At 40.6% G+C, this 25,689-nt stretch overlaps 1 protein-coding gene across 2 annotated transcripts in view; it reads left to right on the top strand.

Moving 5' to 3' along the window:
- The first annotated feature begins 998 nt into the window (after window positions 1–998).
- LOC138750483 (microtubule-actin cross-linking factor 1-like) overlaps window positions 999–25,689 on the top strand; it is a 32,867-nt gene continuing 8,176 nt past the window's right edge. Inside the window, exons 1-7 of one of the 2 annotated variants that reach the window (XM_069912553.1) lie at window positions 999–1,369; window positions 11,708–11,917; window positions 16,102–16,330; window positions 16,545–16,861; window positions 17,720–17,887; window positions 20,513–20,636; window positions 22,142–22,237. In XM_069912553.1, coding sequence (XP_069768654.1) covers window positions 1,172–1,369; window positions 11,708–11,917; window positions 16,102–16,330; window positions 16,545–16,861; window positions 17,720–17,887; window positions 20,513–20,636; window positions 22,142–22,237 — 1,342 coding nt within the window. In that variant the 5' untranslated portion in view covers window positions 999–1,171. The remainder of the gene's footprint in view (window positions 1,370–11,707; window positions 11,918–16,101; window positions 16,331–16,544; window positions 16,862–17,719; window positions 17,888–20,512; window positions 20,637–22,141; window positions 22,238–25,689) is intronic. The other variant, XM_069912554.1, reaches the window with a different exon arrangement.

The raw sequence follows: 25,689 nt of genomic DNA, 5'->3' as shown, positions 1-25,689 counted from the left end.
CATATATTCGTTCCAAACTAAAATACTAAAGTCTTCCTGCCTTGTGACCCTCTATTATTCGCTAATCTAGGTGCCAGTCTAAGGGTCTCTTAAATGCCCATAGAGGGGAGGCAGCACCCACTTTGGGAATCACTATGCGATGTTAACTTTTGGTTTACGGTATCTTGACCTTTTCTCCAGCACGGTGAAGGATGTGAATGTGTCGTAACGGCTCTTTGTCACAGAATTTACTATCTTCCATTCATCTTCACGTCCAACCCAAAACTGTACTCTCCGAATGTGATCTTCCCAGCAAGAAGCCAGTGCAATCCTCTGGTGTTCCATAAATGGAAGAGAGGTATTTCAGCCCCTGAATGCTGCTGTCCTGGTCAACCTGCCCGAAGGGCAGTGCCCACAGAACACCTGTGTAGGATTCCACTATTGTCCTGGGAGTTGGGGCTTAATGGGTTAGAGAAGAACACATTGTCGATGTTGACCACGGCATACCAGGGTTTGTCGCCCCTGCCCGTGATATCCTCCACCAATTTAACCACATCGAAAACGACCGCAGCAAGAGTGAGTAGGGGGGGGGTGGGGGTGGGGGGGTGGGGAGTGAATTTGTCCAATTTACAGTATCATACACCACGTGCCATTTTTATTACAGACAGGCCAGATTGGGCTGTCTTATCACACCCCCTCATAGAGGAGGGTATCAATCACTTCCCCGATCTCCTTATAGCCCCCTGGCACCCGATCCAGGTGGGTGCAGACTACCTGGGAGGGAGGGGCAATGACAAGAGGAGTCCACCTGGCTGCCCCGACAACAATGGTTGGCGGGAGACCCTCAAATATAAACCTCCCCTTGAGTACATTCATTCCGAGAATGTGGGGGGGTTGGGGTCTCATTGTGACATCATAGCGAGAGAGTAAATATTGGGAGATTGCCATGGTTTCACTTGTCTTTCTGTATTATTGTGTAACAATAAACCCATTGATGACATCACACAGCCAGCAAACCCAGTTGCTGAGACTGCAGTCGTGTTCATTGTGAGGGTTGAACGTGGTGCGAGCGCGTGGCACAGTCTTTGCCGAATACCAGGGCTTTTTGGCCAAGTGAGGCTCACGGTGGTGACGTATTTGAATTACTACATCACACGTCACTGGAAACACCTCGCGTGTGACTTGCAGGAGAATGGGCAATGCCTTGTGCTGTCTACGAGTGGCACGAGTGGCTGGGGAAGAGGAGCAGAGTAGGAGATCCCTCACTCCTCGGAAAAGAATGACGTGCAACTGCTGCAAGAAGATCAGAGGCAGGTGGTTTCATTCCCGAGTTGCTGCGGAGGAATCGTCAGACTTCAATGTCGACCGCAGGGAAGAAAACACGCAGCAGGTACTCTCGGTCACGTGTGAAACCTTCTATGAGGCAATGTCGAAATGAACATAAGTTGTACTGTGTGCACAAGGTTCATTACTCACGTAAACATCAGACACTCATCCTATAAGGAGAGCTTGGTGTTTCGCAGCTAATTATCTCCAATTCAGTGTTGGTAAATCAGTTACGCTTTGTCTTATCTTTTTCCAAAGCATCTACAGATTGGGTGCTTCATTTATTCTGAAACTTAAACAAGGTCTTCAACAAGTGAATCCTACTTGGAATTTATACATTCCTACTTAATAAATGGGTCCAGATAGTCTTATTTTTGTAAATTAAAATGAAAAACATTCTCTTTCCTTTCACAGCACAAAGGATCCCCAAGGTTTAAAGTGTAAATGATAAAACTGGAATTACTGGATATTTCAATAAGAACAGAAAAGGCTGGAAACTCCCAGCAAGTCAGGAGGTGACCAACCTGCTGACTATTTCCAACATTTTCTGTTGTTACATTTGAAGTATAATTATTTTCAATATTTCTTCTGGGAACAATTGGCTGTCAAAGGCAGGAATTAAATTCTCTTTATTGTTTTGGAGTAGGGAGAGTTTAGTGCTTTTTTTAGGAAGGAATATATGGGTTGGCACAACATCAAGGGCTGAAGGGCCTGTACTATGCTGCAGTGTTCTATGTTCTGTGTTTCTGCCATGGTGATTTAAGAGTAAATATTAACCAAGGACCCCCAGAAGAATGTGCCCTTTCCTTTGGTTTCTGCCCTGGAAGAAAGACTGATGAAAGACTGGAGTCCTGGTTTTCTGGCTGAAATCAAAACAAGAGTGTTCTTCGTAAAGATGCACCAAGAATCTGTGGTTTGCCTTTCATCAAATTCAAGTCAGAAACCTCAGCCTTGAGTGTATAGGTGTAAAATCTGAATGTCTCTGGGGATTGACCCTGTGCCATGTGTTCAGTTGCAATGCCTTCAGCAACCCTTGAACCAATGTTCATTGGGCCAATCCTGAAAGGTGTTTTGCCTTGCTTTTTCCAGATACTTTTGTTCTGTTCACTGCCATGGTTCACATGATGAAGATAATGCTTTGCAGTGGATTTGAAAATAGTCATTAAGTTTTAACTGTGACTTTTACCTGCAAGACCACATGCTTGTTCTTGGTAAAATGTTTTTATTGAGTTTAACATATAAGCATACATACAGAAATCTGAAAACCACGTGACAATTCATTCCATTACGAGTAAGGACACGCGAAGAAAACAAAGTTAATGAAACTACATTCAGGATGACTTGTTAACCTCCAAAACAATTACACTCCAACTCCAATCATCCAAAATCAGATTTGCTGAAACCCTCATTTATCCAAAAGTTTACAAAAATTCAAATAAATGAAGATATCCAAAACAAATCAGGAATCTGCATTTATATGAAATATTTTTCAGAGACAAACTAACCTCTCAGGTTGAAAAAAAAATTGTTGCACGTGAAATTAGAACATCGATTGTTCTCGTTTCAGGTAACTCCCTCCCCTCTCTTTTTCTATTCCTTCTTTACCTTCCCCTATTGACTTTTCTCTCCAACTCTCCCATCAAACTGCACACCACTCACTCCCAGCAAGTGGTTGGAAGAATTCCTTGTCCTGCCGTCGTCCAGGAGAGCGGCCTCTCGGCAGCAGCCGGTTGGTCACAGCCCTTTCAGATAATCGGAGTTGTAATGTAATAAGAAATAATCTATATGGTGAACCCATTTATTGAAATAAATTGTACAAAACAAAAGAATAAAAAGAAAAAGAAAACAACTCGAAAAATTAAATCTAAAAAATACATCTAATCTAATGCCTCTCTCTAATCAAGGTTACCTTGCAGACAGAGTAAAATGGGGATTTTTGTTTAAGGTATTGGAAAAATTTAAATTTGGGCCACTCTTTATTGGTTGGGTGAAGGCCTTATATAAAAATCCATTGGCTAGAGTGGTGACAAATGGACAAGTATCTTCTTCCTTTATATTATCTAGATCAACTTGACAGGGTGTCCTTTGTCACCGGCTTTATTTGCTTTGGTTATTGAACCGTTAGCGCGAATGATTAGACAAGATGGTGATATTAAAGATATTAAGGCAAATGAGGAAGAGTATAAAATGAATTTATTTGCCGATGATGCTTTGATATATTTAACAAATCCTACGCAGTCGTTAGGAAGGTTACATGCAAGGTTGGAACAGTGTGGTGCATTATCAGGATATAAGGTTAATTGGGATAAGAGTGAAATGATGCCTTTGACAAGAATGGATTTTGCAAACTGCAGATATTGTTACATTTAAGCGGTTGGATAAAATTAAGTATTTTGGGATAAATGTAGATGATAATTATAATCATTTATATGAGTTGAATTATAGACTATTATAGCATAAAATTAAATTAGATTTAAATAGGTGGAAAGATTTACTGATAACTTTAATAGGGCGATGTGGCGGCGCAGTCTCCCATGGTGTATAATGCCACATGGCGGAGCAGCCATGGGAAGATGGCGCTGTCAAGGTTTTCTCCCTGCCTCAAGTCACCTGCCCAGCGCACGCCTGGGGCAGCGATTCTGATATCACAATGCACGAGGTGACTGAGCTTAGGCTGCCCTTAAGCGGGCGCGGGCTGAATTTGAATAAAAACGTCATTAATGGCTTTCAATGTGGTGGCTGAGTCTTTCTTGGTTGTGTCCATCACGACAGTGTTTCAAAATGAATGTTTTCCCCCGTATTCAGTATTTTTGTCAATCAATTACATGTGGGATTCCTAAAAGGTTTTAAGGATTTCCATGTGCTGGGAAGATCTTTATTATGAAAAGGTAAATTGGCAAGAGTATCTATACAAAAATTGACTTGGAGTTTTATAATTACCACATTTTCAGGATTATTATGAAGCGGCACAATTCAAGTTTATTAATAGAATGGTTGGATCACAACAATGTTTACGTTGGGCTAAAATCCAAATGGCTCAGCTTCATGAACAAAGAATGATACAGTTTATTTATAAATGGAATGCTCAACTTTTCCAAAATTATCCTTTACCGGTGTTAAAACATTTCATGGAAATATGGTATCGGACCAACGTTGCTATTGGTGCTGAGGGCAAAATTTCGGCTAAAACCCTTTGTATTAAAATAAGCTTTGTATAAAAATAAATCACGTATTCCTGAATATTTGGGAAAAGAAAGGTATTATCTTGGCCGAAGATTGTTATGAAGCTGGAAATTTTGTTTCATATCAATGATGGAATGAAAAATATGGATCAGGTCCATGCTTAGTTACCAACTTTGTTACTAGATAATTTTGGACACAGTTTGAGATTACCTCGAAGGAAGAGATTTGAATGTTCAATTATTGAAGGAGGGGAAAGGGGATTGATTACACAAATGTATGCTTTATTACAAAATAAGATGCCTAAGTCGGATATTTATTAAGTGAGAAGTAAAAGGAAGAAGGATCTGTCGGTTTTAATTTCTCAGGATGATTGGATGACATTATGTGAGGATAGTGTGACTAAGCCAGTAAACGTAAGATAAAGATTCGTTCATTGTAATTTTATTCATCAACTTTACTTAACACCTGAGAAGTTGAAGAGGTATAGATTTATCTCTTTGGATATGTGTTTTCAATGTGGGGAATAGATAGGGTCTTTTTTACATTCAGTATGGTTAGGTGATCAGGTGAAACCCTTTCTGAATGGAATTATGGAATTTTTATTGGGACATATGAAGTAAAATGGAGTTTGGAAATGAAATTGGATACATTTCAAATTGCATTTATTCAGTTGGAATAGGCAGTAGCGAGAAAATGTAAAGCTATAACCTGGAAAGATTTAATTGAATTAAGTATTCAGAGATGGGACATGGAATTGCAATCATGTATTCCATTGGAAAAGATAACTTACAATTTACGCCATCCGTCTACCATTTTTGTTAATGTGCGGGTCCCTCTGTGAAATGTATGGGTATAAATATGTCATGGTTGATTGGTGACATCAAACCCGACTATGATGGTTTGTTTCTTTAGTTTGAGGTTGTAGAGGATGGGAGGGAGCTAAGAGAGGGGGTGGGAGGGGGGTATATATGGGGAAATTTTTGTATGTTAATATGATGTATTTTATTGTGGATTTTGAATTTGATTTTAAATAAAGTATATAAAAAGAAGGTTACTTTGTAGACCACATGCTAATAGTTCCTTTCATTGTTGTTCAATAACATCTGATCCTTTCCTGCTTCTAAACTGTATTTCTGTGAAATCTCCACACAGCGGCTTCTCTGTGTATTTCCGGCACTACCTGATCCAATGCACTAATTGATAAGGTGGTGTCTGCAACCTATCTTAAGGAAGGCTGAGACGACCACAGATCGCTAGTGATTGTTGTTTACTTTCAAGCAAAGTTGGCTCGGCCAAGGGTTCTTCTCAGATCTCTGAATGTGCAGTGTGACAAGAGTTTTAGAGGTAGCTTGGAATGAATTACTCGAGCAGCTTCCACACACACACATTTGAAAAGCCAGAATTTTAGCAGGATTATTGCATCATGCTTTTTGCCAAGGAGCAACAAAGTATCCACATACAGCTTGCCTAGGAGAGCATGTGGCGTTAGCAGGCAGAGTTAGAACAGCTTTGCTCTCAAAGAGGGAGGGAGTGAGAGAGAAGGAATCAGAGAAATCTGTTCCAGAGGGACAAGCTGCCAAACTTTGGAAGGCTGCCTGGTGAAAGGAGAAGACTGGTGGTCTGAAAGATGACCTGAAAGAAAAAGGATCATCCGGAGAACCCTGAAGGGGGCAAGTTCTGTCAGAAAGACTAATTAAGAAGAAATCAGTTGCAGATGCTCTGGAAATGGAATCTCTCTCTCTGAAAACCAGCAAGAGCCCTTCTGAGTGGTAACCATTTGTCTGTTAAACACCAAAGCTTGGTGAACTTTGTTAATGCTAATGTATGAGCACTGTTGCAAGAATTGCCTGCAACCAGGACTGTGATCCAAAGAACTTTTCTAATCTTCAATACACATTACACTCACCTGCACTTAGTATTTGAGGGCGGATTAAGTGGGTTAGGTAGGTTAAGTAATAAGTTAAAGTTCAATTCTGTTTTCATGTTCAAATAAAATTCTAAACTACTTTTGTTTAAATAACCCTGTGTGGTCGTGCATATCTATTGCTACTGGTTTTTGGGGTCATCTGGACTCCGTAACATTTTATGGGGGCTCATCCTTTAGGATTTGAACATTGCAGTTTCATGATTTATTAGTTGATTGGGATGTTTTTGCAGGCTATTTTTACAAGCTTACAGAAAGCTTGTGTCTGGAAAAACTGCAGCAATGGATGTTGATACATTTTTGTTACAATCATCACCTGCAGAACTGCAGAAGGTGAGAAAATAGGAACTGATGGCTATTTCTGAGGCATTGAAAATTGTTGAAGTTAAACATTGGATGAGAAAAGTACAAACGTAGAGGATTATAATAGTGAAATATTACATGTGAAGGAAAATTTGTTGAGGAAGACTCACAAAAGGACATTCCAGAATAATAGGCATTTTCAGAGAGCTCATGTGGACCAGATTAATAAACCTGTTCATAAGGTTAGGATGGAGCAGGATAGTAGGGCTGAAATAAAGTCTGGAGAAAATGTTCAGTAAAAAGATGAAGGAAAGGTAGGAAAGGACAGAACTTCTGTATTTATATGCCATTTGTGTAAGAAAGCTGGTCGTGTGACTGTCTAGTCTTGAAACAGAAAAGGTAAAAACAGGTTTAACCAGAACCATGTATACAGAAACAGTGGAATTTAAGGAGAGCAGAGGTGCATAACCTGATCAGTAGGTCATGGATGTTTTCAAGCCTTTTGTGTCAGAGGGCTTTGTCTCAATAAAGGAGGGAGAACCACAGGTTCCAGTTAACATTCTTAGAGATACTGAGGCTGCTCAGTCATTGTTGTTAGAAACCGTTTTAACTGTGGATCAAAGGACAGACACAGAGGAGACAACTTTGATTAAAGGTGTTGGAGATGAGGTAGGGTCAATATTGCTTCACAAGGTTGTGCTAAATTCAGAATTAGTCAAAGGAACTGTTGTAGTAGGAGTTACCCATGCAAGGTGTCTCGTTTTTGCTGGGGAATGATTTGTCAGAGAATAAAGTTGGGTCAGTTTTAAGATTGACAAATTGGCCTAGTAAGGATGTGGTTAGAGAGGATGGTGAGATATATCCTGCATGTGCGGTAACTAGGTCTGTGACTAAGAAAATGATGACAGCTGAAGATGATCCAGATGGGGGGAGTCACGTGATGGAGTAGTGGCCGGTCAGGGAATTCCAGCCCTCTCCGGAAAAGTTAAAAAACGCACAAAACACAAAGGTACAAGATTAAAATTTAAAACAAAGTAAAAATAAAGGTGAGAAGAAAATGGCAGCGAAGAGAGAAAAGTCGAAAACAACGGGAAGAAGAGAAGAAGAAAAAACGTCGGAAGAAGAAGGTGAAGGCCTTACCTGTCCGAGGAGGCCCGCCGCGGAGAGAAAAGCCCGCTCCCTCAGGTCAGTGGAAGTCCCGGGCTCGGGACTACAAAAATGGCTCACAGAGCCGAGTAAAAGTGCGCAACCGCGCAAGAAAAAAAACACACTGACGGGAGGGGGAAACAGCTGCGGAGTCCATCTCCACAGCTGAGAGAGACACCTGCAGCACAGCAGCTGGTGCAGAACAGAGACAATAACGACAACAAGAAAGAAGATGGTAAAAAGAAAACAAGGAAACAACAGATGGTCAATCCAGAGGAAGAAGAAGAAGAAGAACAGAAAGAAGTAGAAGAAGAAGAGAAAGGCAAGACAATGGATGTATCTTTTTTCAAAGAATATATGGAATCAGTGAAAGAATGGCAATTACAAGAATTTAATGAGATAAAAAGAAGAATTAAGAATGCAGAAGAAAAAATGAATAAAATAGAAATGGTCATATCAGAGATAGGAAAAAGAGTGGAGAATGTGGAAGAACGAGAAATAATCGTAGAAATGGAAGTAAAGGACAAAAGGGAAATTAGAAGAATCTAATAAAAAAGTTAAAGAGGCACATGAGCTGTAAGCTCAGAAGACAGATATAATGGAAAACTACATTAGAAGAAATAATATAAAGATTGTGGGCCTTAAGGAAGGTGAAGAAGGCAAGAATATGAGAGAATTTATAAAAGATTGGATCCCCAGGGTCCTAGGAAGACCAGAATTACAGGAAGAAATTGAAATAGAGAGGGCACATAGAACATTAGCCCCGAAACCACAACCGCAGCAAAAACCAAGATCCATTTTAGTAAAATTTTTAAGATATACAAGAGAAAATATATTGGAGAAAGCAATGAAGAAAATAAGAGAAGACAAAAAGCCACTGGAATACAAAGGTCAAAAATTTTTTTTCTATCCAGACATAAGTTTTGATCTCCTGAAGAAGAGGAAGGAGTTCAATACAGCAAAAACGATCTTATGGAAAAAAGGATATAAATTTATGTTAAAGTACCCAGCGGTACTTAAAATAGTTATTCCAGGGCAACAAAACAGACTATTCTCGGATCCAGAGGAAGCACGAAAATTTGCAGAACAACTACAAAACAAGCAGAGAGATGAAGACATGTAATGAGAGTAAAAATGACCACGAACTATATGTATGTGTGTATATGGGTATATGTATGTATATATTATATATATATATTAAAAAAAAATATATATATATATATATATGTAGATGTGTATGTATGTGTGTGTATACATGAATGTATACGTATTTAGAGGAAAATATATAGAGTATAGATAAGAATTAATAAGGGAATGAAAGGGAATAGAGGGAATAAGGAGGGAATTAAAAGAGTGACCTTTGTTACATATGAAAATTGAAATCTTTTCCGGGGGGGGCTGGGTGGGGATGAGTTACGGTCACTGCAAAATCAGTTGACATTTGCGAGTGAATTCGCAAATCCAAATGGAGAGGGGAGATGTGTTTGCCCAACAAGAGATAAAGGGCAACTCAGGAGGGGGAGGGGAGAATGGGGTTAAAGAAGTTTTAAATAGGAGAATAAGGAAAATTTTTGATGTTTTAGAAATGTTGTCTTATAAAGTGTTCAAAACAAGAAAACAGAAATGGTTAAGAAGGAAAGGTGATGATGGAGAAACGGAAAGGGAAGATAAACAAAGTATGAAATGGCTATGTTGAACTATATGACTTTAAATATTAACGGAATACATAACCAAATCAAAAGGAAGAAACTGCTAAATTTACTGAAAAAAGAAAAAATTGATATAACATTTGTGCAAGAAACACATTTAACTGAATTGGAGCACAAGAAATTAAAGAGAGATTGGGTAGGACATGTAACAGCAGCGTCGTATAATTCAAAAGCAAGAGGAGTAGCTATATTAATCAGTAAAAATGTACCAATTAAAATAGAAGAGGAAATAATAGATCCAGCAGGGAGATATGTAATGATAAAATGTCAGATATATTTGGAGTTTTGGTATCTACTCAATGTATATTCACCTAACGAAGAAGATCAAAAGTTTATGCAAGATATTTTTTTGAAGATAGCAGATACGCAAGGGAACATATTAATAGGAGGGGATTTCAACCTTAATTTGGATTCAAATATGGATAAAACTGGGAAAAAAATTAACAGAAAGAACAAAGTAACCAAATTTATAATTAAATCGATGCAAGAAATGCAACTTTTGGATATATGGAGGAAACAACACCCAAAGGAAAAGGAATATTCATATTATTCGGGTAGACATAAAACATACTCAAGAATAGACCTATTTCTGTTATCAGCTCGTAAGCAAGATAGAGTAAGAAAAACAGAATATAAAGCTAGAATATTATCGGACCATTCACCCTTGATATTGACAACAGAGTTAGAGGACATCCCTCCAAGAATGTATAGATGGAAATTAAACTCCATGCTACTTAAAAGGCAGGATTTTAGAGAATTCATTGAAAGACAAATTAAAATGTACTTTGAAATAAATACGAATCAGTGAAAGATAAGTTTATACTATGGGATGCAATGAAAGCGTTCATTAGAGGGCAAATAATAAGTTATGTAACCAAGATGAAGAAGGACTATAATTAGGAAACAGAGCAGTTGGAAAGGAAAATAGTAAATATAGAAAAAGAATTAGCAATGAAGGAAGATACAACTAAAAGAAGAGAATTGGCAGATCAAAAAATAAAATATGAAACACTACAAACATATAAGGTGGAGAAGAACATAATGAAGACAAAACAGAAATATTATGAACTAAGGGAAAAAACGCACAAAATCCTAGCATAGCAGCTTAAGACAGAACAAGCTAAGAAAATGGTATTGGCATCAAGGAAAAAAGACAAACAAATCACATATAATCCAACGGAGATCAATGAAAACTTTAGAGAATTCTATGAACAATTATACCAAACTAAAAACGAAGGGAAAGAAGGCAAAATAGATGAATTTTTAACTAAAATTGAACTACCAAAATCACAAATAGAGGAATAAAATAAATTAACAGAACCATTTGAAATAGTAGAAATACAAGAGATAATAAAAAAAAACTACCAAATAATAAAACACCAGGAGAGGATGAATTCCCAATAGAATTCTATAAAACATTTAAAGATTTATTAATTCCTCCCCTCCTGGAAGTAATCAACCAGATTGACAAACCACAAAGCTTACCAGATTCATGTAAAACAGCAATAATTACAGTAATACCAAAGCAAGGGAAAGATCCACCAGCATCATATAGACCAATATCATTACTTAACACAGATTATAAGATAATAGCTAAACTATTAGCAAACAGATTAGCAGATTATGTACCTAAAATGGTAAATCTAGACCAAACTGGATTTATTAAAAAAAGACGCACAACAGACAATATTTGTAAATTTATTAACTTAATTCATGCAGTAGAAGGGAGTAAAGCGCCAACAGTAGCAGTTGCTTTAGACGCAGAGAAGGCCTTTGAAATGAAAGGGGAGGGATTAGACGAAGGGGCCCGAGAAATGAAGGCAGTGTTAGGGAGACATGAGCAGGGAAATGATGAAGCGGAATTCCGTCGATGCCCGTGTGTGTGTATAGAAGGCTGGTCTTTAGTATTTTCCATCCTTTTCGTATTGATCGAAGACTGGGCAAGACCACGTGTTGCCCATGTGCATATTCCGATGAAATGGTGTGGAATGGCCCCTGTTTATAAACAGGCATCTTCCACTCAAGTGGTTTCACATCCTCCTCAATCCCAAGGGTTTGCAAATAGATGAGGGAATATGGAATTGCTGCCAGGAAAGTACAACACGTCTTCAAACTAACAGGATTTTGCAATTTGTAGGAAACAACAGAAGGTCACCTACAAAAACATAAGAAGACAGTAGGTGATCTTCTGAAATGGTTGGCAGTCGAGGGTCACTATGGAGTTCATATCACCGAAGACGAATTCTACGCATTAGGTGATGGTTTCCAGATGGAGGAAGAGGACGATGCGATGGGGTCATTTGCTGAGATGGGCGAAAGACTGAATGACCACCAGCAAGGCCTGAAGGTATGAACACTTCCAGGTGTTTTGGATAAGTGTATATTCGAACAATTGTAAAAATATTTTGGATTGGACTTTTCATCAGAACCTCTGATCAGTACAGATTTGATGAAAGGCGACTGACTAAATTTCACTTAAATAATGACTACCACAATTTCCAAATAATGTTGAATTGAATTTTGACGATCTTCTCCCAATCCTATTCAAAGATCTAGCAGATCCTCTTTCTAACTCAGTCCTACTTTCTGTTCTTTGCTCTGGCCCAGTCACGCAAGTGATGAGAGATGACGGGAATATGATTAACTCACTAGTGAAGGGGCAGTGATTGACGATGGTCACAGAGGCCCTTCACTAACAATCTCACCATGGCAGCTTCTTAACAAAAACTCTTCACCTCAGTAATGCTGTATTCTCAGATAATGTGGATCTTGATGTTGTAAAGGGAAGAACCTCCTCCCCTATTTTGATAACTCCAGCACCCACTCATGTGATTAACTCTTTATAACCCATTGAATGGGCCATGCAAGCTATTCACAACCAAAAAGGGTTGAGGAAGCATACACCACCGGAATGAATTCTGGCGTAGCAACGTCACTGTTCGTCCACTCAACCAGGCCAGATCCTTGTGCAGATCTAGGGATTGGTTTGGAAAAGAGAGTGAGTAAGGCTACACCCCCTCACTACCACAATTTTCCTGTTGTTGAGGCAACTGTTGGTGACAGCAGGAGCAGAAAGATTCATCCCATGTTTCTCCAGGGGCTCCCTCAATTCTGATGTGTGGTAGCACCATTGTGCTAAATGGGATAGATTCAGAATAAATTGACAGCTGGAATCACAGTGGCCAAAGGTACGATGGGCCTTTAACATTTGCAGCAGGAAAGTGTTACTTACCATCGTTAGTTCTCCCATTACAACCAAGACAAGTCATCACCATGGTTTAATAGGGAATGCAGATGCACATGAGGTGCCAGACTGATAATCTTACAACACTGGACAGTGGGCAGGCAATGCAGAAAAAAAAATAACATTCCAAAGACAGAATTAACCGCTGATGAAATTTGAGCTCTGTCGTCCTTCCGGCTGGGTCATGAACAGTAAACAGGAAAAGAGGGACCAAGGGTCTCCTCATTCTCAGTGGTGGTAGGCCTCAGCTTCTGAATAACAATGTTGGGGTTAAGACACTTTCTAGCATGTTCCATCTGGTTCTTCCGACACCATCACAGAAATCACTTTCACCCTATTTGATTTACTTAGGAACACCAAGTGCAGCAGACAAATAGGACCAGACTCCATCACATTCGAAGTACTGGAGAAGTTCAGTCTAGATTTTTTTGTACCTCTTGTCACAGTTGATCCACTGACATCCTTCTGACAAAGTGGCAAATTCTTCAGGTATCTGGTCCATCTACCAAAAGCAGGACAAAGCCATACTTTATTTAATCAGCTGCCCGATGGAAAGTGTGGCGCACACACTGTGACATAAAGTGGCATTGTTCACCAATAACCTGCATAATGGTACTTCAATTGGGTTTTGTCACATGACTCCAGGTCTCCTTCTCACTGTGGTCCTAACATGGACCAGCCACTTTGAGTACTGTGATAACTAAAACAGATCAGAGGCTACCTGTCAAGCAGTAGGTGGCGAACCTTTGCTCCGCACTTGACTGGATGAGCACAATTCCCAAAGGGCCCAAGGACCTCAACAGCAGAGCAAAGCAGTTGGCTTGATTAGCCCTCCATTCATTCTCTCCACTGAGGTAGTCCTGTATTCTATCAACGGAGTGAACGACATCTACTCGACTCCAAGAATATGTCCAAAGAGGAGCCTTCTGACATGGAGAGGGACGTGCATTAGGTCCGTAGGAACATTACTACCTGCTGATTCCCCTCCACACTCCTCTCCCTTCTAACTGGGAAAGATATTGCCGTTCGTTCAGTTTGGGCCCTGGCAGGGACACCTGCATCTTGAAGCACTAATGTGAAAATGATAATTACCCAGAATGTTTTCACTCAAATGGGGATAGATTTTCATGTTTGTCATTCCTTAATATGCAGTGCTCAAGTCAGATTTTCATCGTTAAAAAAGAGCAAAGATCTTTAAACATTTACCAATTGATGTTATCTTCTTTTCGTAAAGCATTGCTTAACATGTATGCAAATTATTGCCCTGTGTGTGCTTGACAGCCTGGTTTGTTTTGGAATAAGGCGACTTGAATAAAGTCTTGTCAAGTCCAAAGGATGTTGAACAAAATGGTAAAGATAAATACAATAAAGTCACCGTTATGTCTCTGTGTGGGAGGCTTCTTAAATAGCAGAAGTAAAATCTCTTCTGCTATTTGAATCTTGCATCTTCTTAGAGATGCAAGATTCAAATAGCAGAAGAGATTTTACTTATTGATGCCTTCCACCATGCCAGGAAATGTTCATACTCAAATAGACATGCACCCCACATTGGTGCACGACATTTACGACAGTGAGAAGGGTGTGTTATCTCGTCAGGATCATGTGAACTCTTTTGTAACTTCCTAGGAATACACCCTTCTCACTGTGGTAACCGTCGTGCACTACTGGGGGGCACCTATACATGAGTATGAGTGTGAACAGTTTCCTGAGATGGTGGAAGGCATCAGTAAGTAAACTCCCTTCTGTTATTTGAATCTTGCATCTTTAAGTTATTTAAGAATCCTCCCAGGTAACACGGAGACAGAACATGTTGGCAGTGGTCGGTCTGAGAGAACAAGAATAAAACTATAAAATGGATTGGAAGTGACTGAAATCTGAAGGGGAAGAAGAGAAAAAGTACACCTGGAAATGAATGGCTGGTGCAACAGCAGTTCACCCAGTGATGGACGGGAGGCTGAAGACATGGTTGAATCGTTTAAAACGTTTCAGCAGATGTACAATTTAGCAGTGAAAAGCTATTTTAAAAATGCAACAGCGAGGAGAAGGTTAGTTCTATACATGTCTGGACAGGGGAGCCAGGCCGTGACTTATTTAATAGCTGAGAGCTTACGGGGTGGAGAAAAATGATCCAGAGCAGATATTTGCAAAGGTTGTTTCTCACCTTGAACTCAGCTCTAATCCTAGACTTGAATGCAATGAATTTCAAGGTTTTGTGTAAGAGACTGATGAGACTGTTACTAACTTCCTTATTACACCAAAAATTAATGCTGCAAAATGCAGATGGAAGGATATAGAGGAAAGATTAGCTGATCCACTAATATGCCCATCCTGAAGTGCAAAAGTCTCTTCTAGGGAAGGATAGCTTGAAATTGGCCAAAGACTCTGACACAGCCAGAGTCTTCAAAGCCACGAGGACGCAAATGAAATCCCTATCAATGCAGATCCACCCACAGCAAAGAGAAGGAAGGGTTGATGCTATAAAAAATACAATCAGAAAAGTGCCACCCCCAGGACCTGTAGGAAGGGCAGCGGACAACACCCCTCCGTGACCAAAATGATTGCCCCGCATACGGTTCTGAATGTGGAGCCTACGGCATAGCAAACCACTGGGCGAAGATGTGCAAGTCTGGCGTGAAGGAAACAGTGATACCAGTGAAGAAAAAAGACAAGAAGATCCACCATCTCTTAAAAATGTTGACACACTCATATACATAGACATCCACCCCACAGTTACTTCAGTGAGAAGGGTGCATTCTTACACAGTTACAAACTAGTTCACATTCTCCTGACTAGATCACAGTCACCTCTCGTTAGATTTCACGTGTTCTCTTTTACATCATGAAAGAATATTAAATCCCTGAATTGAAAGTTAAGGATGAGATCATTCAAATGACAAAAGTTTAATGTGCTTAAGTTTAAATAAAAGTAAGTCTGTTTGACAGGGAAGGGACTGTGTACAAATACTGAAGGAGAGGATTTATTTTCTTGTCAGTCAAATTAAATATGGAATATATTCTACTCCATCTCAGCAGGATTCATCCTTTGACACAAGCAAAGAATTGTAGATCAAGGTAGTTGATTAAACCTCCGAAAGCATAAAACCATTTAGATTTCTGGACTTGAAGTATGTTTCCTGTGTGTATTTAAGGGTGTTTTGGTACCCTGATTTTAATAAATTGGGAAACTTGAATATTTTATTTCAATTGCAAATGCAATAAATAGAAACCTTACCTCCCCCAAGACAACTTGGAGCAATAAAAATGAACCTAGGATTGTTTCTTTTCTAGGAACATCGCCAAAAGTTGTCCCAGAAAGAGCAAGAGTTGGTTTTGGCCATAGAGGCAGCTCAGACTTTCCTGGAACAAAATGTCCAGGACCCTTTGCGAGACGAGGAAGTTGCACTGCAGGAGAACTTGAATGTCTTGATGGAGGAGTACGAATCCGCTTTATCAAGTGCAGATTCTCAATTAAACGTGATTGAGGATCTGCATCTAGAACTGCAGAAGTTCCGAAAAGGTGAGGGAAAGTATTCATTTATTTTCCAGATTACTATAAAATACTATTTACTGAGAGTTAAAAAGAATTCTAAGTAAGACAACTGAAAGCTACATGTGGTTTGGAATAACCCCAACTTGTAATTATTACAGGATCCTGTCAATGTGTCAAAGTCTATATAATCTGGTATTATTTGATCATTTTGATTATTTCACCATTATATTCCTTTAAACAGATCATGATGAATTTGAAACATTAATGATTCATTCAGAAAAGGAACTACAAAAAATAAAAGCTGAGGAATTTGACTCCACGTCATTGACATTCAAACTTAAGAAGCAGAAATTCCTCTTCAATGATTTTCAGTTTCTCAAAGGGGATCTAAGATACCTCAGACGATCTTGGAAAAGTCTCTTCGATGCTGCCTTTCTCTTTGAAATCAGGAATGCAATTGAAAGCTACAAGATCCCAATTGATCCTGATGCCATAAGCCAACGTGTGGAGGAGACGGTTGAAAGCGCCGATGCTCGCTTCAACGCACTTCGATCAGAAGTATGACATATCTCCTTTTTTTTGACTAATAGCATTTAAACTCCAATTTTACTTTAGATCAGTAACATGAGAGCATTTTGATAGACTGAGCAACTTGTGTAAGTTTTAGTCTTATAAGAGTGGCTCTGGAAAAGGTTTGCGGCTGTGATTAATAATACCCATGAAGAACAGGAACAATGATCAAATCTTTCCAGTATTGTGGAGCTCTCTTGGTGGCCAAACTCACTCGAGTTGGACAGAGACCACTGCAGAAAATAAGTCATGAACTCATTTCCTTTTAATAAAATCAAATGTCGAACAGATCATAATTGGTGAAGATTTTCCAGACTGGCCTCCCACGTGCATTTGTCACTGAACACGGTGTAATGTGTCCAATCCACAAAGGTCACCTCGCTGGCTCAGTATGTCCTAAACCCAAGGGTTAGGCTTGAATGGCATAACAGAAATGCAGTGTTCGGCTGGAACAAGCCCAGCCCCAAAAGAATTTCTGTCTAATCTTCACTGACACACTAAATTTGTGAAGGTTTTCAATGCTTCTGATATATTCCTGACCATCAGTTTATTTTGAAAGCAAACTCAAAATATTAATTAAAAGATTTATTGACATAACAAGAAAATGGAACAGTACGGCAGGGTAACAGGCATTTCACATTTGGTGAGGAGTGAACATTGCCTTTTTGTCTGTGACCCTCAAAAAACTTGATGCAGGGAACAAAAAAATGATAGTTGGCATAAGTAATGGACCAGTAATGTATCGCTTGACCCATTTTGGATCGATTGGACACTCGATATTTGATCGCATCACAAAATCGTACATTTTAAAAATCCACATACTCATTCATTTCTTTCACTCTATAGTGCATTGGACTTGGAATCCGTCTTAGCACCAAGGTATTTGAACAATGGCAAGAGAAGGCAGATGAGCTGCGTTTGTGGCTAGAGAGAGTAGAAAGAGAAAGACGAATGGTTCAGCTGGAGGCCATCCCTAATCCAGAAATCTTGCAGCAAGAACTTGAAAATATCATGGTAAATTAAAGTTGTTATTTCATAAATCACTGTGTAATGTTGCTTATTCTAATTTACGAGTAGAATGATGAATGCTTTGAAATAATGATAATGTGCACATCCAATAACAGTGGTTAAGGCCACATGGGAGGTTGTAAGTTTGGCACCTGAAATAGGAAGTTGAGCTCCATTCATTCCAACTTGATCAGGTTTTAATGGGAGCCTGATGAAGATCCAACAGCCAATTTGCTTCCAGATGGTGGGGGCGAGATTGGAAACTGTAACAAAGAAGCCAAACAGTTCTGCTCTCATTGTGTGTCTATTTTCAGTATGGGTTTCCTCAGACCTTATCCATGTTTAATGGGGGCCTAAGAAAATGGTGGCAGAATTTTGGACGACCTCCAAGATTATAACAGCAGAGCAAAAAATCTCAGCAAATCATTAATGGGATCATCAGGTGCAGAGACGATAACTCCATAGATGGGGGTTTCAGGAACAGGTGAAGGGGGGTGGGAGGAAAGTGGTGATTTGGAGCACATTTGGAGGTAAGATTTGTTTGCAAAGTGGCAGAGATTGATTTATTCCAAAGAAGTATTCGAACCATAGAACCTTACAATATTACAGAACAGAAACAGGCCCCTTTGGCCCTTCTTGTCTGTTCCAAACCCTTTTTCTGCCGAGGCCCTCTGACGCACCTAGTCCATAGCCCTCCATACCTCTCCCATCCATGTACCAGTCCAAATTCTTTTCAAATTAAAAATTGAGCCCACAGTCACCACTTCAACGGACAGCTTGTTCCACTCTCCCACCTCTTCACTCTGTGTGAAGACGTTCTCCCTCATGTTCCCCCTAAATTTATCCCCTTCACCCTTATCCCATGTCCTCTGGTTTGTATTTCACTTGCTCTCAGTGGAACAAGCCTACCTATATTTACTCTGTCCTCCACATCATTTTAAATCTCTCTCTCAATTCTTCCCTCATTCTACACTCCAGGGAATAAAATCATAACCTGTTTAACCTTTTCCTACAACTCTGCTCCTGACGTCCAGGCCACATCCAAGTCAATCTCTGCACAATTGCCATCCTTCCTGCAGTTAGGTGATCCAAACTGCACACAATAATCCAAATTGTGTCTCACCAATGAAAATTATACTTTATCCTTTGATTGATCAAGGTCAATGTGCCAAAAGTTCTCTTTGCAACCCTATCCACATGTGACACCATTTTCAGAGAATGAGGTGTCTGTATTCCCAGATCCGTCTGTTCTATCATACTCCTCACTGCCCGACTGGTTACCATGTATGTCCTTTCTTGGCTTGTCCTTCCAAAATGCAACACCTCACACTCATCTGCATTAAATTCCATTTGTCAGCCCATGTTTCCAGCTGGTCCTGATCCCTCTTCAAGCTTTGAAAACCTTCTTTAGTGTCCACAACACCTGCAAGCTTACTCATCCAATTTACCCCATTATCATCCACATAGCCTTCCTGGTTTCTTTCTTGAGGTTTTTTCTTGCATTTTCTATACTCTTCAAGCACCTCATTTGCTCTGTGATGTCTATACCTGCTGCACACCTCTCTTCTTCCAAACCAGATTCCTAAGCCTGCTAATCTTGACAGGAACATGCAAAGTCTGTACTCTCCAAATTTCACCTTTGTAGGTCTTCCACTCACCCCGCACATACTTTTCCAGGTCAACACCTTCTCATTCCTTTCTAATTTCCTCAAATTGGCCTTTCTCCAATTTAAAATCTCAACCCGAGTCCCAGACCTATCCTTTTCTATCATTAACGAAACTAATGGCATCATGTTGACTGGAGTTGATGTTTGAGGAATTGGAATTTGCATCAGAAAGACAAATCAGAAAGTTTTGCTTTATTGAGGTGGAGGGCATTTCTGGTCTTGCAGTCAGAGAAAAATCGGACCATTTATTGCAATAATGGCCTGGGATTGATGGTCATGGAGAAAAGCTGTGGGCCATTAAGTGCTCGAGAGAATAGGAGTTGCAAACGGGTCAGATTGCTGAGGGAGAACACATATTTACCTTTGAAGGATGATGGATTGGGGAGAGGGGTCATCTGGAGTAAAAGTAGACAGGCAGAAAAACGCTAATGCAGAATAACCCTCTGCAGCCAAATCTATGTCCATTAGTGGTGAAAATCCAAATGAGTTCTTCAGCATTATTTTATCAATGCTGATGTAAATCTAAGCATCAGAACATTTTTAAATATTTTCTTGTGACCTTGATGGTTTGCAAGGGGACTTCAGGGCCGGTCAAGAGATGTAGACAAGATAAAGATGATGAGCTCAACAGAATCAGAAAATGCTCAAACATCAGGCGTATTAAATACCTCGAAGCATTAATGAGTAATGAGTAATGATCAATAGAAAGTTTGATCTGGTTGTTTGAGAAAATTCCAATATCCTGTGGTTATTGGGTCCTTGAAAATGTTCGCCTCCTCACCCCAAAGCAGGCCAGAGAGTTGTTGGTATTTATGATAATTTATAGAATCGCCTTCACAGGCTGTTTATCTCCTTGACCCAAAGACAATATCGAAATTAACCAAGGCATCGGCAAATCTAAGATATACAGAAATAAATATTAATTTTATTGTGAATGAGTCATTGTGTCATTTTGAAATCACAGGTTCTTCAGGGAGAAATTTCTGAACATGAAGATGGTGTCGAAAAGTTACAGGAGGCAGCAAAGTGCCTGCTGAATTTGAGCAATGACGTTGTTCCAAATATAGTCCAGCTTCGAAAGACCACAGGTACCATTTCAACATTTGATGTTTAGATCAAAAGGTGGTTCTCTAATTCCAACAAATACAAGTGATGCTTCCAGCTGGTAAATTAGACATTTTCAAATTGTGCAAATTACCAGTGGGGACCCACCAACCTCTTTGAACCATTCTAAAATATTTCTTGCAATTGATTGGATTTCAAATGTTGAATCATCTTTACCTAGCACGTCATAAATAGGCTATCATTTCATAAACAGCTCTGAAAATGACCATTTACTAAAGAACTGTGCACACTTCAATGTTTGAATAAAATGCAGTATTTAAGAAAGTTCAATCGAACTTTCTCCACTGAATTGTGGTCAGTGATTCAGACTCGTAGGCCAGAATCGCAATAGTATTGCAAAATGTGTGTTTATTGAATGAAATTTCTGCTCGAGTGGTGCATCTTAGAAGTGTTGGGTCTTATAAAATTGTTGCATTAAAGGTACTGAATTGAGAACCATATTTGGAGCGTTGGAAATGAAAATGGCGGCAAATGGGAATTCTTGCAGTGAATTCGTTGAAAGTGATGCTCTGCGATTATTTAATAAAGCAGCCAGGCTCCAGTCATGCATACTTGTCCGTGGCTCATCAATTAAAGAGAAGATTGAATGATTGGAAACCAGACAACTTCCAATCACAGAAACAAGACTGGAAATAGGAAACATATGTTAAAATATGCCAGCAAGGCGGTGAAGTCACGAGCTCCATCGAAATGTTAATGTTGCTTTTCTTTTTTCCAGATGCTCTATCAGCTCATTTATTTTTATACATTTTTGTTTCCTTTCCTAAACCTCAGAAATTCTATATTTTCCGTTTGTCTTGTTGATCAGTTATTAATAGAAATAGAGGGTATGTAGAAATGGTAGAAGGTTAAGCAGCGGCCATTTACCAAGTGTGAACATCTGGCAAACATGCAGCCAAGGAAGTGTTTAGGGCTGTGATGTCTCAAAGACCCCCCAATGAGAGGGGATTTCTCATGCTGTGCTGGGAGGGCACTGAAGATCCATGCATCTGAGCACCTGAAGGGCGGGATACAGTTCTGGTGAGAACGGTTGCAGCTGCTCTCAGAGTCTTCTCTATTCAGCAGGGTATTCTTTGTTGTTCCTGCTCCTCCCCGGCCCCAGCTCCCCCCCACTTCACCTGCTCCTCTCGATGAGTAAAAGGCCTTGAAGTCAACATGTTTTCAACAGAGTTGCACAACTGTCCCTCTCTTTCTCTCTCCATTTTCTTTTGCAAATGTCCCTTCCTTTTCACTGTTCTTCATTTCACTTGTCTGCTATTTCACGTTGATTCCCTCCAAACTTTTTTCATTCCTTGCTCACCTTTTCTCTCGTCATCTTCTGTTCTGCATTGCTTTAAATATTACTAAACCCACAGTTCTCTCTCCAAACCAAAAAAATGTGTTTGTTGGGAAGAAAACACCGGAAACATGGTAAATCTTTGAAGACATTTTTAAATGTATGTGTAACAGAACCTTGTGTTCATTTTAGCTACCATCGAACAGAGATTCCAGCGTTTGCGTCAGGAAACATCAGAGCAGAAGAGGACGTTGGAACGGACAAATGTCCAAGTGGAAGATCTTGAAGGTTTACTTTTACCTGGCACTTCTCACCACTGCGATTTTGGAAATGTTTTATTTCTGGATTGATGAAGCAGGATCGTTGACCTAGTTGAGAAACATTGCTATTTTGCACACATAACTGGTCCCTAATAGCAATGCAGGAATGACCAGATGATGTTGATTGCAAGATAAATCTTGGCTGAGACAATTACAGTCCAGATACAGGACATCTCGGCCCCTCGAGTCCACACCGATTTAAGTGGGCTACTCTAGCCCCACTTACCCACTCCCTGTCCATAACCCTCCAATCCCCTCACATCCAGGCAGCTATCCAACTTGTTCTGAAATGACACAGGAAGTTACATCCCAGACCCTGGCACCAATCTGTTTCCTTAATCGTATCCACAGAATCGACAATTTGTCATCCTGACCATCGAATCCCCTATAACTATTACCCTCCTCTTCCTTTCCCTACCCTTTTGGGCAACAGAGGTTGACCTTGTGCCAGAGATACAGCCACTGATTCCTTCCCCAGCCTGAATGCTCCTCAAGGAGGTGTACCATTTGTTGAGTGCTTCAGTCACAGGTGCCCCCTCCTGTATCTGTCTCTTCCCTTTCCCCTCTCCTAACTGGAACCCACTGATCCTCCTCCTGTGGCCCTGTTGAGACCACCTGGCTATAGCTCCTATCTATGATGGCCTCACTCTCACTGACCAGGTCGAGGTCATTGAGCTGCAGCTCCAATTCCCTAACACGGTCCCTGAGATGCTGCAGCTCAGTACACCTAGTGCAATCGTGGATGTCCAGGAGGTCGAAGACTCCAGGACCTTTCACATCTGACACTGAAAAGAGCAAACTGCTCTCACACTCAACCCTTCTCTCTTCCCCCTCACCTTAGAAAGAGAAAATAACAAAAAAAATATAGTCTTACCTTAATCTAGATACACTCGACCTCAGCCTCTACTCGCTGAACCCTCTCGAGCCAAAGCCTCGAAACCCCACTCTTTCACCAGGCCACTACTCACTGGGCCACTCCTCGCTGGCCTCTCCTTTGCATTTCCCTCCTTTTATCGGCCTTGACCAATTAAACCTGTCACTCTCAACTCGCTCCACCTCCGAACACTGCCCAAACTCTGGTCTCCGCCTCCTCCGACTCACTGCTCGAACCGACTAGGCCCGAGGCCGGGTAAAGAACAGAATTTATTGTACGATAGAATCTTGTATGTTCTTTAAAAACCATATAGGATGTGGTTTAAGGTCTCATCCAAAGCAATTGCATCCACTCATGCAATTTGATTTCACTACTTCCCCAATGTGCCATTTAGAAATGCACAGAATGACGTGGATGTTGCTTCTCTTCACCATCTGAAACAAGTAAATGGGTTCTTACTATCAAAGCTTCTGCCTCGCATGATCGAAGTTTGAAAAAGATCAAAGCTGGTGCATAGTTTCATGCATCCACAAGTGTATAAAAAATGGGTTGTGGCAAATCATCGGCAATTATCCATGCCTGCTGCATCCAGGCATATTTGAAGATTGGAGCACGACTGCAACGCCATGTCAACTGTGGCGGATTAACTACCACTCCAGGCTGAGCTTTAGTAAAGCCCCCCTAACCTTGCCTCCCTGCCCCACTCTTTGCTGAATCGAATAAAGTGACATTAAGTTACTTTAAATAACATATTAGGGGTCTCCAAAGTGGTCGATATCGACCCTTGGTGAAGGGGTGGGGGGGTGGGTTGGAGAGGCAGCAGCGTGACCCATATGTGTGGGGGGGGGGTGAGACAGCAGCACCACTCACGTGGGCAAGGAGGGAGATAGACGGCAGCGCGACTCGGGTGGATTGGAGAATGGTAAATAGAGTCCCCTTGTTTAAAAAAGGTAATAGGGAGAATCTTGGGAATTAGGGTTAGTCTTACATTATTGGTGAGTAAACTAATGGAAGGGATTCTTAAGGATGGGATCTATGAAGATCTGGAGAAATACACTCTACTCAAGGATAGTCAGCATGTCTTTGTGAAGGCAAGCTTGGGCCTCACAAATCTAACTCAGTCTTTGGAGGAGGTTACAAAAGAAATTAATGAGGGTACGGTGATAGATGAGGTCTACGAGGATTTTAGCAAGGCGTCTGAGAAGGTCGGTCACAGGAGACTCCTTCGGAAAGTCCTGAGTCATGGGATGAGCGAAAAATTACCTGCATGAAATAAAAGCTGTCATGTCGGAAGAAAGCAGAGTGTCGTAGTGGAATGAAAGTATTCTGCCTGGAGGTTGGTGCCGCAGGGATCTGTTCTGCGACCCGTGCTCTTTGTGATTTTCATGTCACCTGGATGAAGAGGCGGATGGATAGGTCAGTAAGTTTGCGGATGTCACGGAGGTTGGTTTGGAGGAGTTGTGGATGGAGATGAAGGCTGTTAAAGGTTACAAAATGATGAAGGTGGGATGCAGAGTTAGGCAGAAAAGTGGTGGATGGATTTCAATCCAGATAACTGAGAGTTGATGCATTTTGGAAGGACAAACCAGAAGGCTGAGTCCAGAGTTAATGGTCAGTTACTTAAGAGTGTGGATGAACAGAGGAACCTTGGGTTGCAAATCTACACATTTCTCAAGGTTGCCGCACAGTTTGATAGGAGAGTGAAGAAGGATTATGGTGTGCTGAGATTCCTTCATAGGTGGTTTGAATTCAGGAGTAGAGTTGTCATGTTGCAAATCTATAAATCTTTGGTATGACTCACTTAGAATATTATGTTCAGTTCTGGTCACCTCATTATAGGAAGGAGAGGGGACAGAGGAGATTTACCAGGATGCTGCCTGGATTGGGAAACAATTCTCATGAGGCAAGGTTCGCAGAGCTGGAGTGTAGAAGGATTAGAGGAGACGTGATAGAGGTCTACAAGATCTTCGACATCCTCCCGTGAATTCAGGGACCAGAACACTACGTAATATTCCAAATGCGGCGAACCAAAATTTTATACAGCTGTAACTTGACTCACCAACTTTTACACTCAGTTCCCCAAATCATGAAGTCCAGCAGGCTGGATGTTTTTTTACAATCCTCTCCACCATGTTGTCTCTTTCAGGGTGCAGAGAGCGTTCAGCTCAAAATCCTTCTCTCCATCAATGCTAGAAAGGATATATTGTAGACTTTCCCTTGCATTTGACCTCCCCCCCTCCCAAATCCAGCACCTCACTCAGGGGAGGGAGAGGGGAAGAGGAGGGAGAGGGGAAGGAGAGGGAGAGGAAAAGAGAGGGAGGGAGTGTTGTCGAGGAAGGGGGAGGGATATAGTGAGAGGGTGAAGGGAAGAGGAAAAAGAGAGAGAGTGGGGAAGGAGAGTTGTCAAGGAAGGCGGTGGGATAGAGGGAGAGAGGGTGAGTGGAAGAGGAGGAGAGGGAAAGGGGAAGGAGAGAGGAAGAAATGTCAAGGAAGGGGGGAAGGATACAGGGAGTGTTTGAGGAGAAGGAGAGGAAGTGAAGAAGGAG

The sequence above is a fragment of the Narcine bancroftii genome, unplaced genomic scaffold, assembly GCF_036971445.1.
Source record: "Narcine bancroftii isolate sNarBan1 unplaced genomic scaffold, sNarBan1.hap1 Scaffold_153, whole genome shotgun sequence".
In the NCBI taxonomy this organism is placed as follows: Eukaryota; Metazoa; Chordata; class Chondrichthyes; order Torpediniformes; family Narcinidae; genus Narcine; species Narcine bancroftii.
This window is presented reverse-complemented; position numbering and strand designations above follow the sequence as displayed.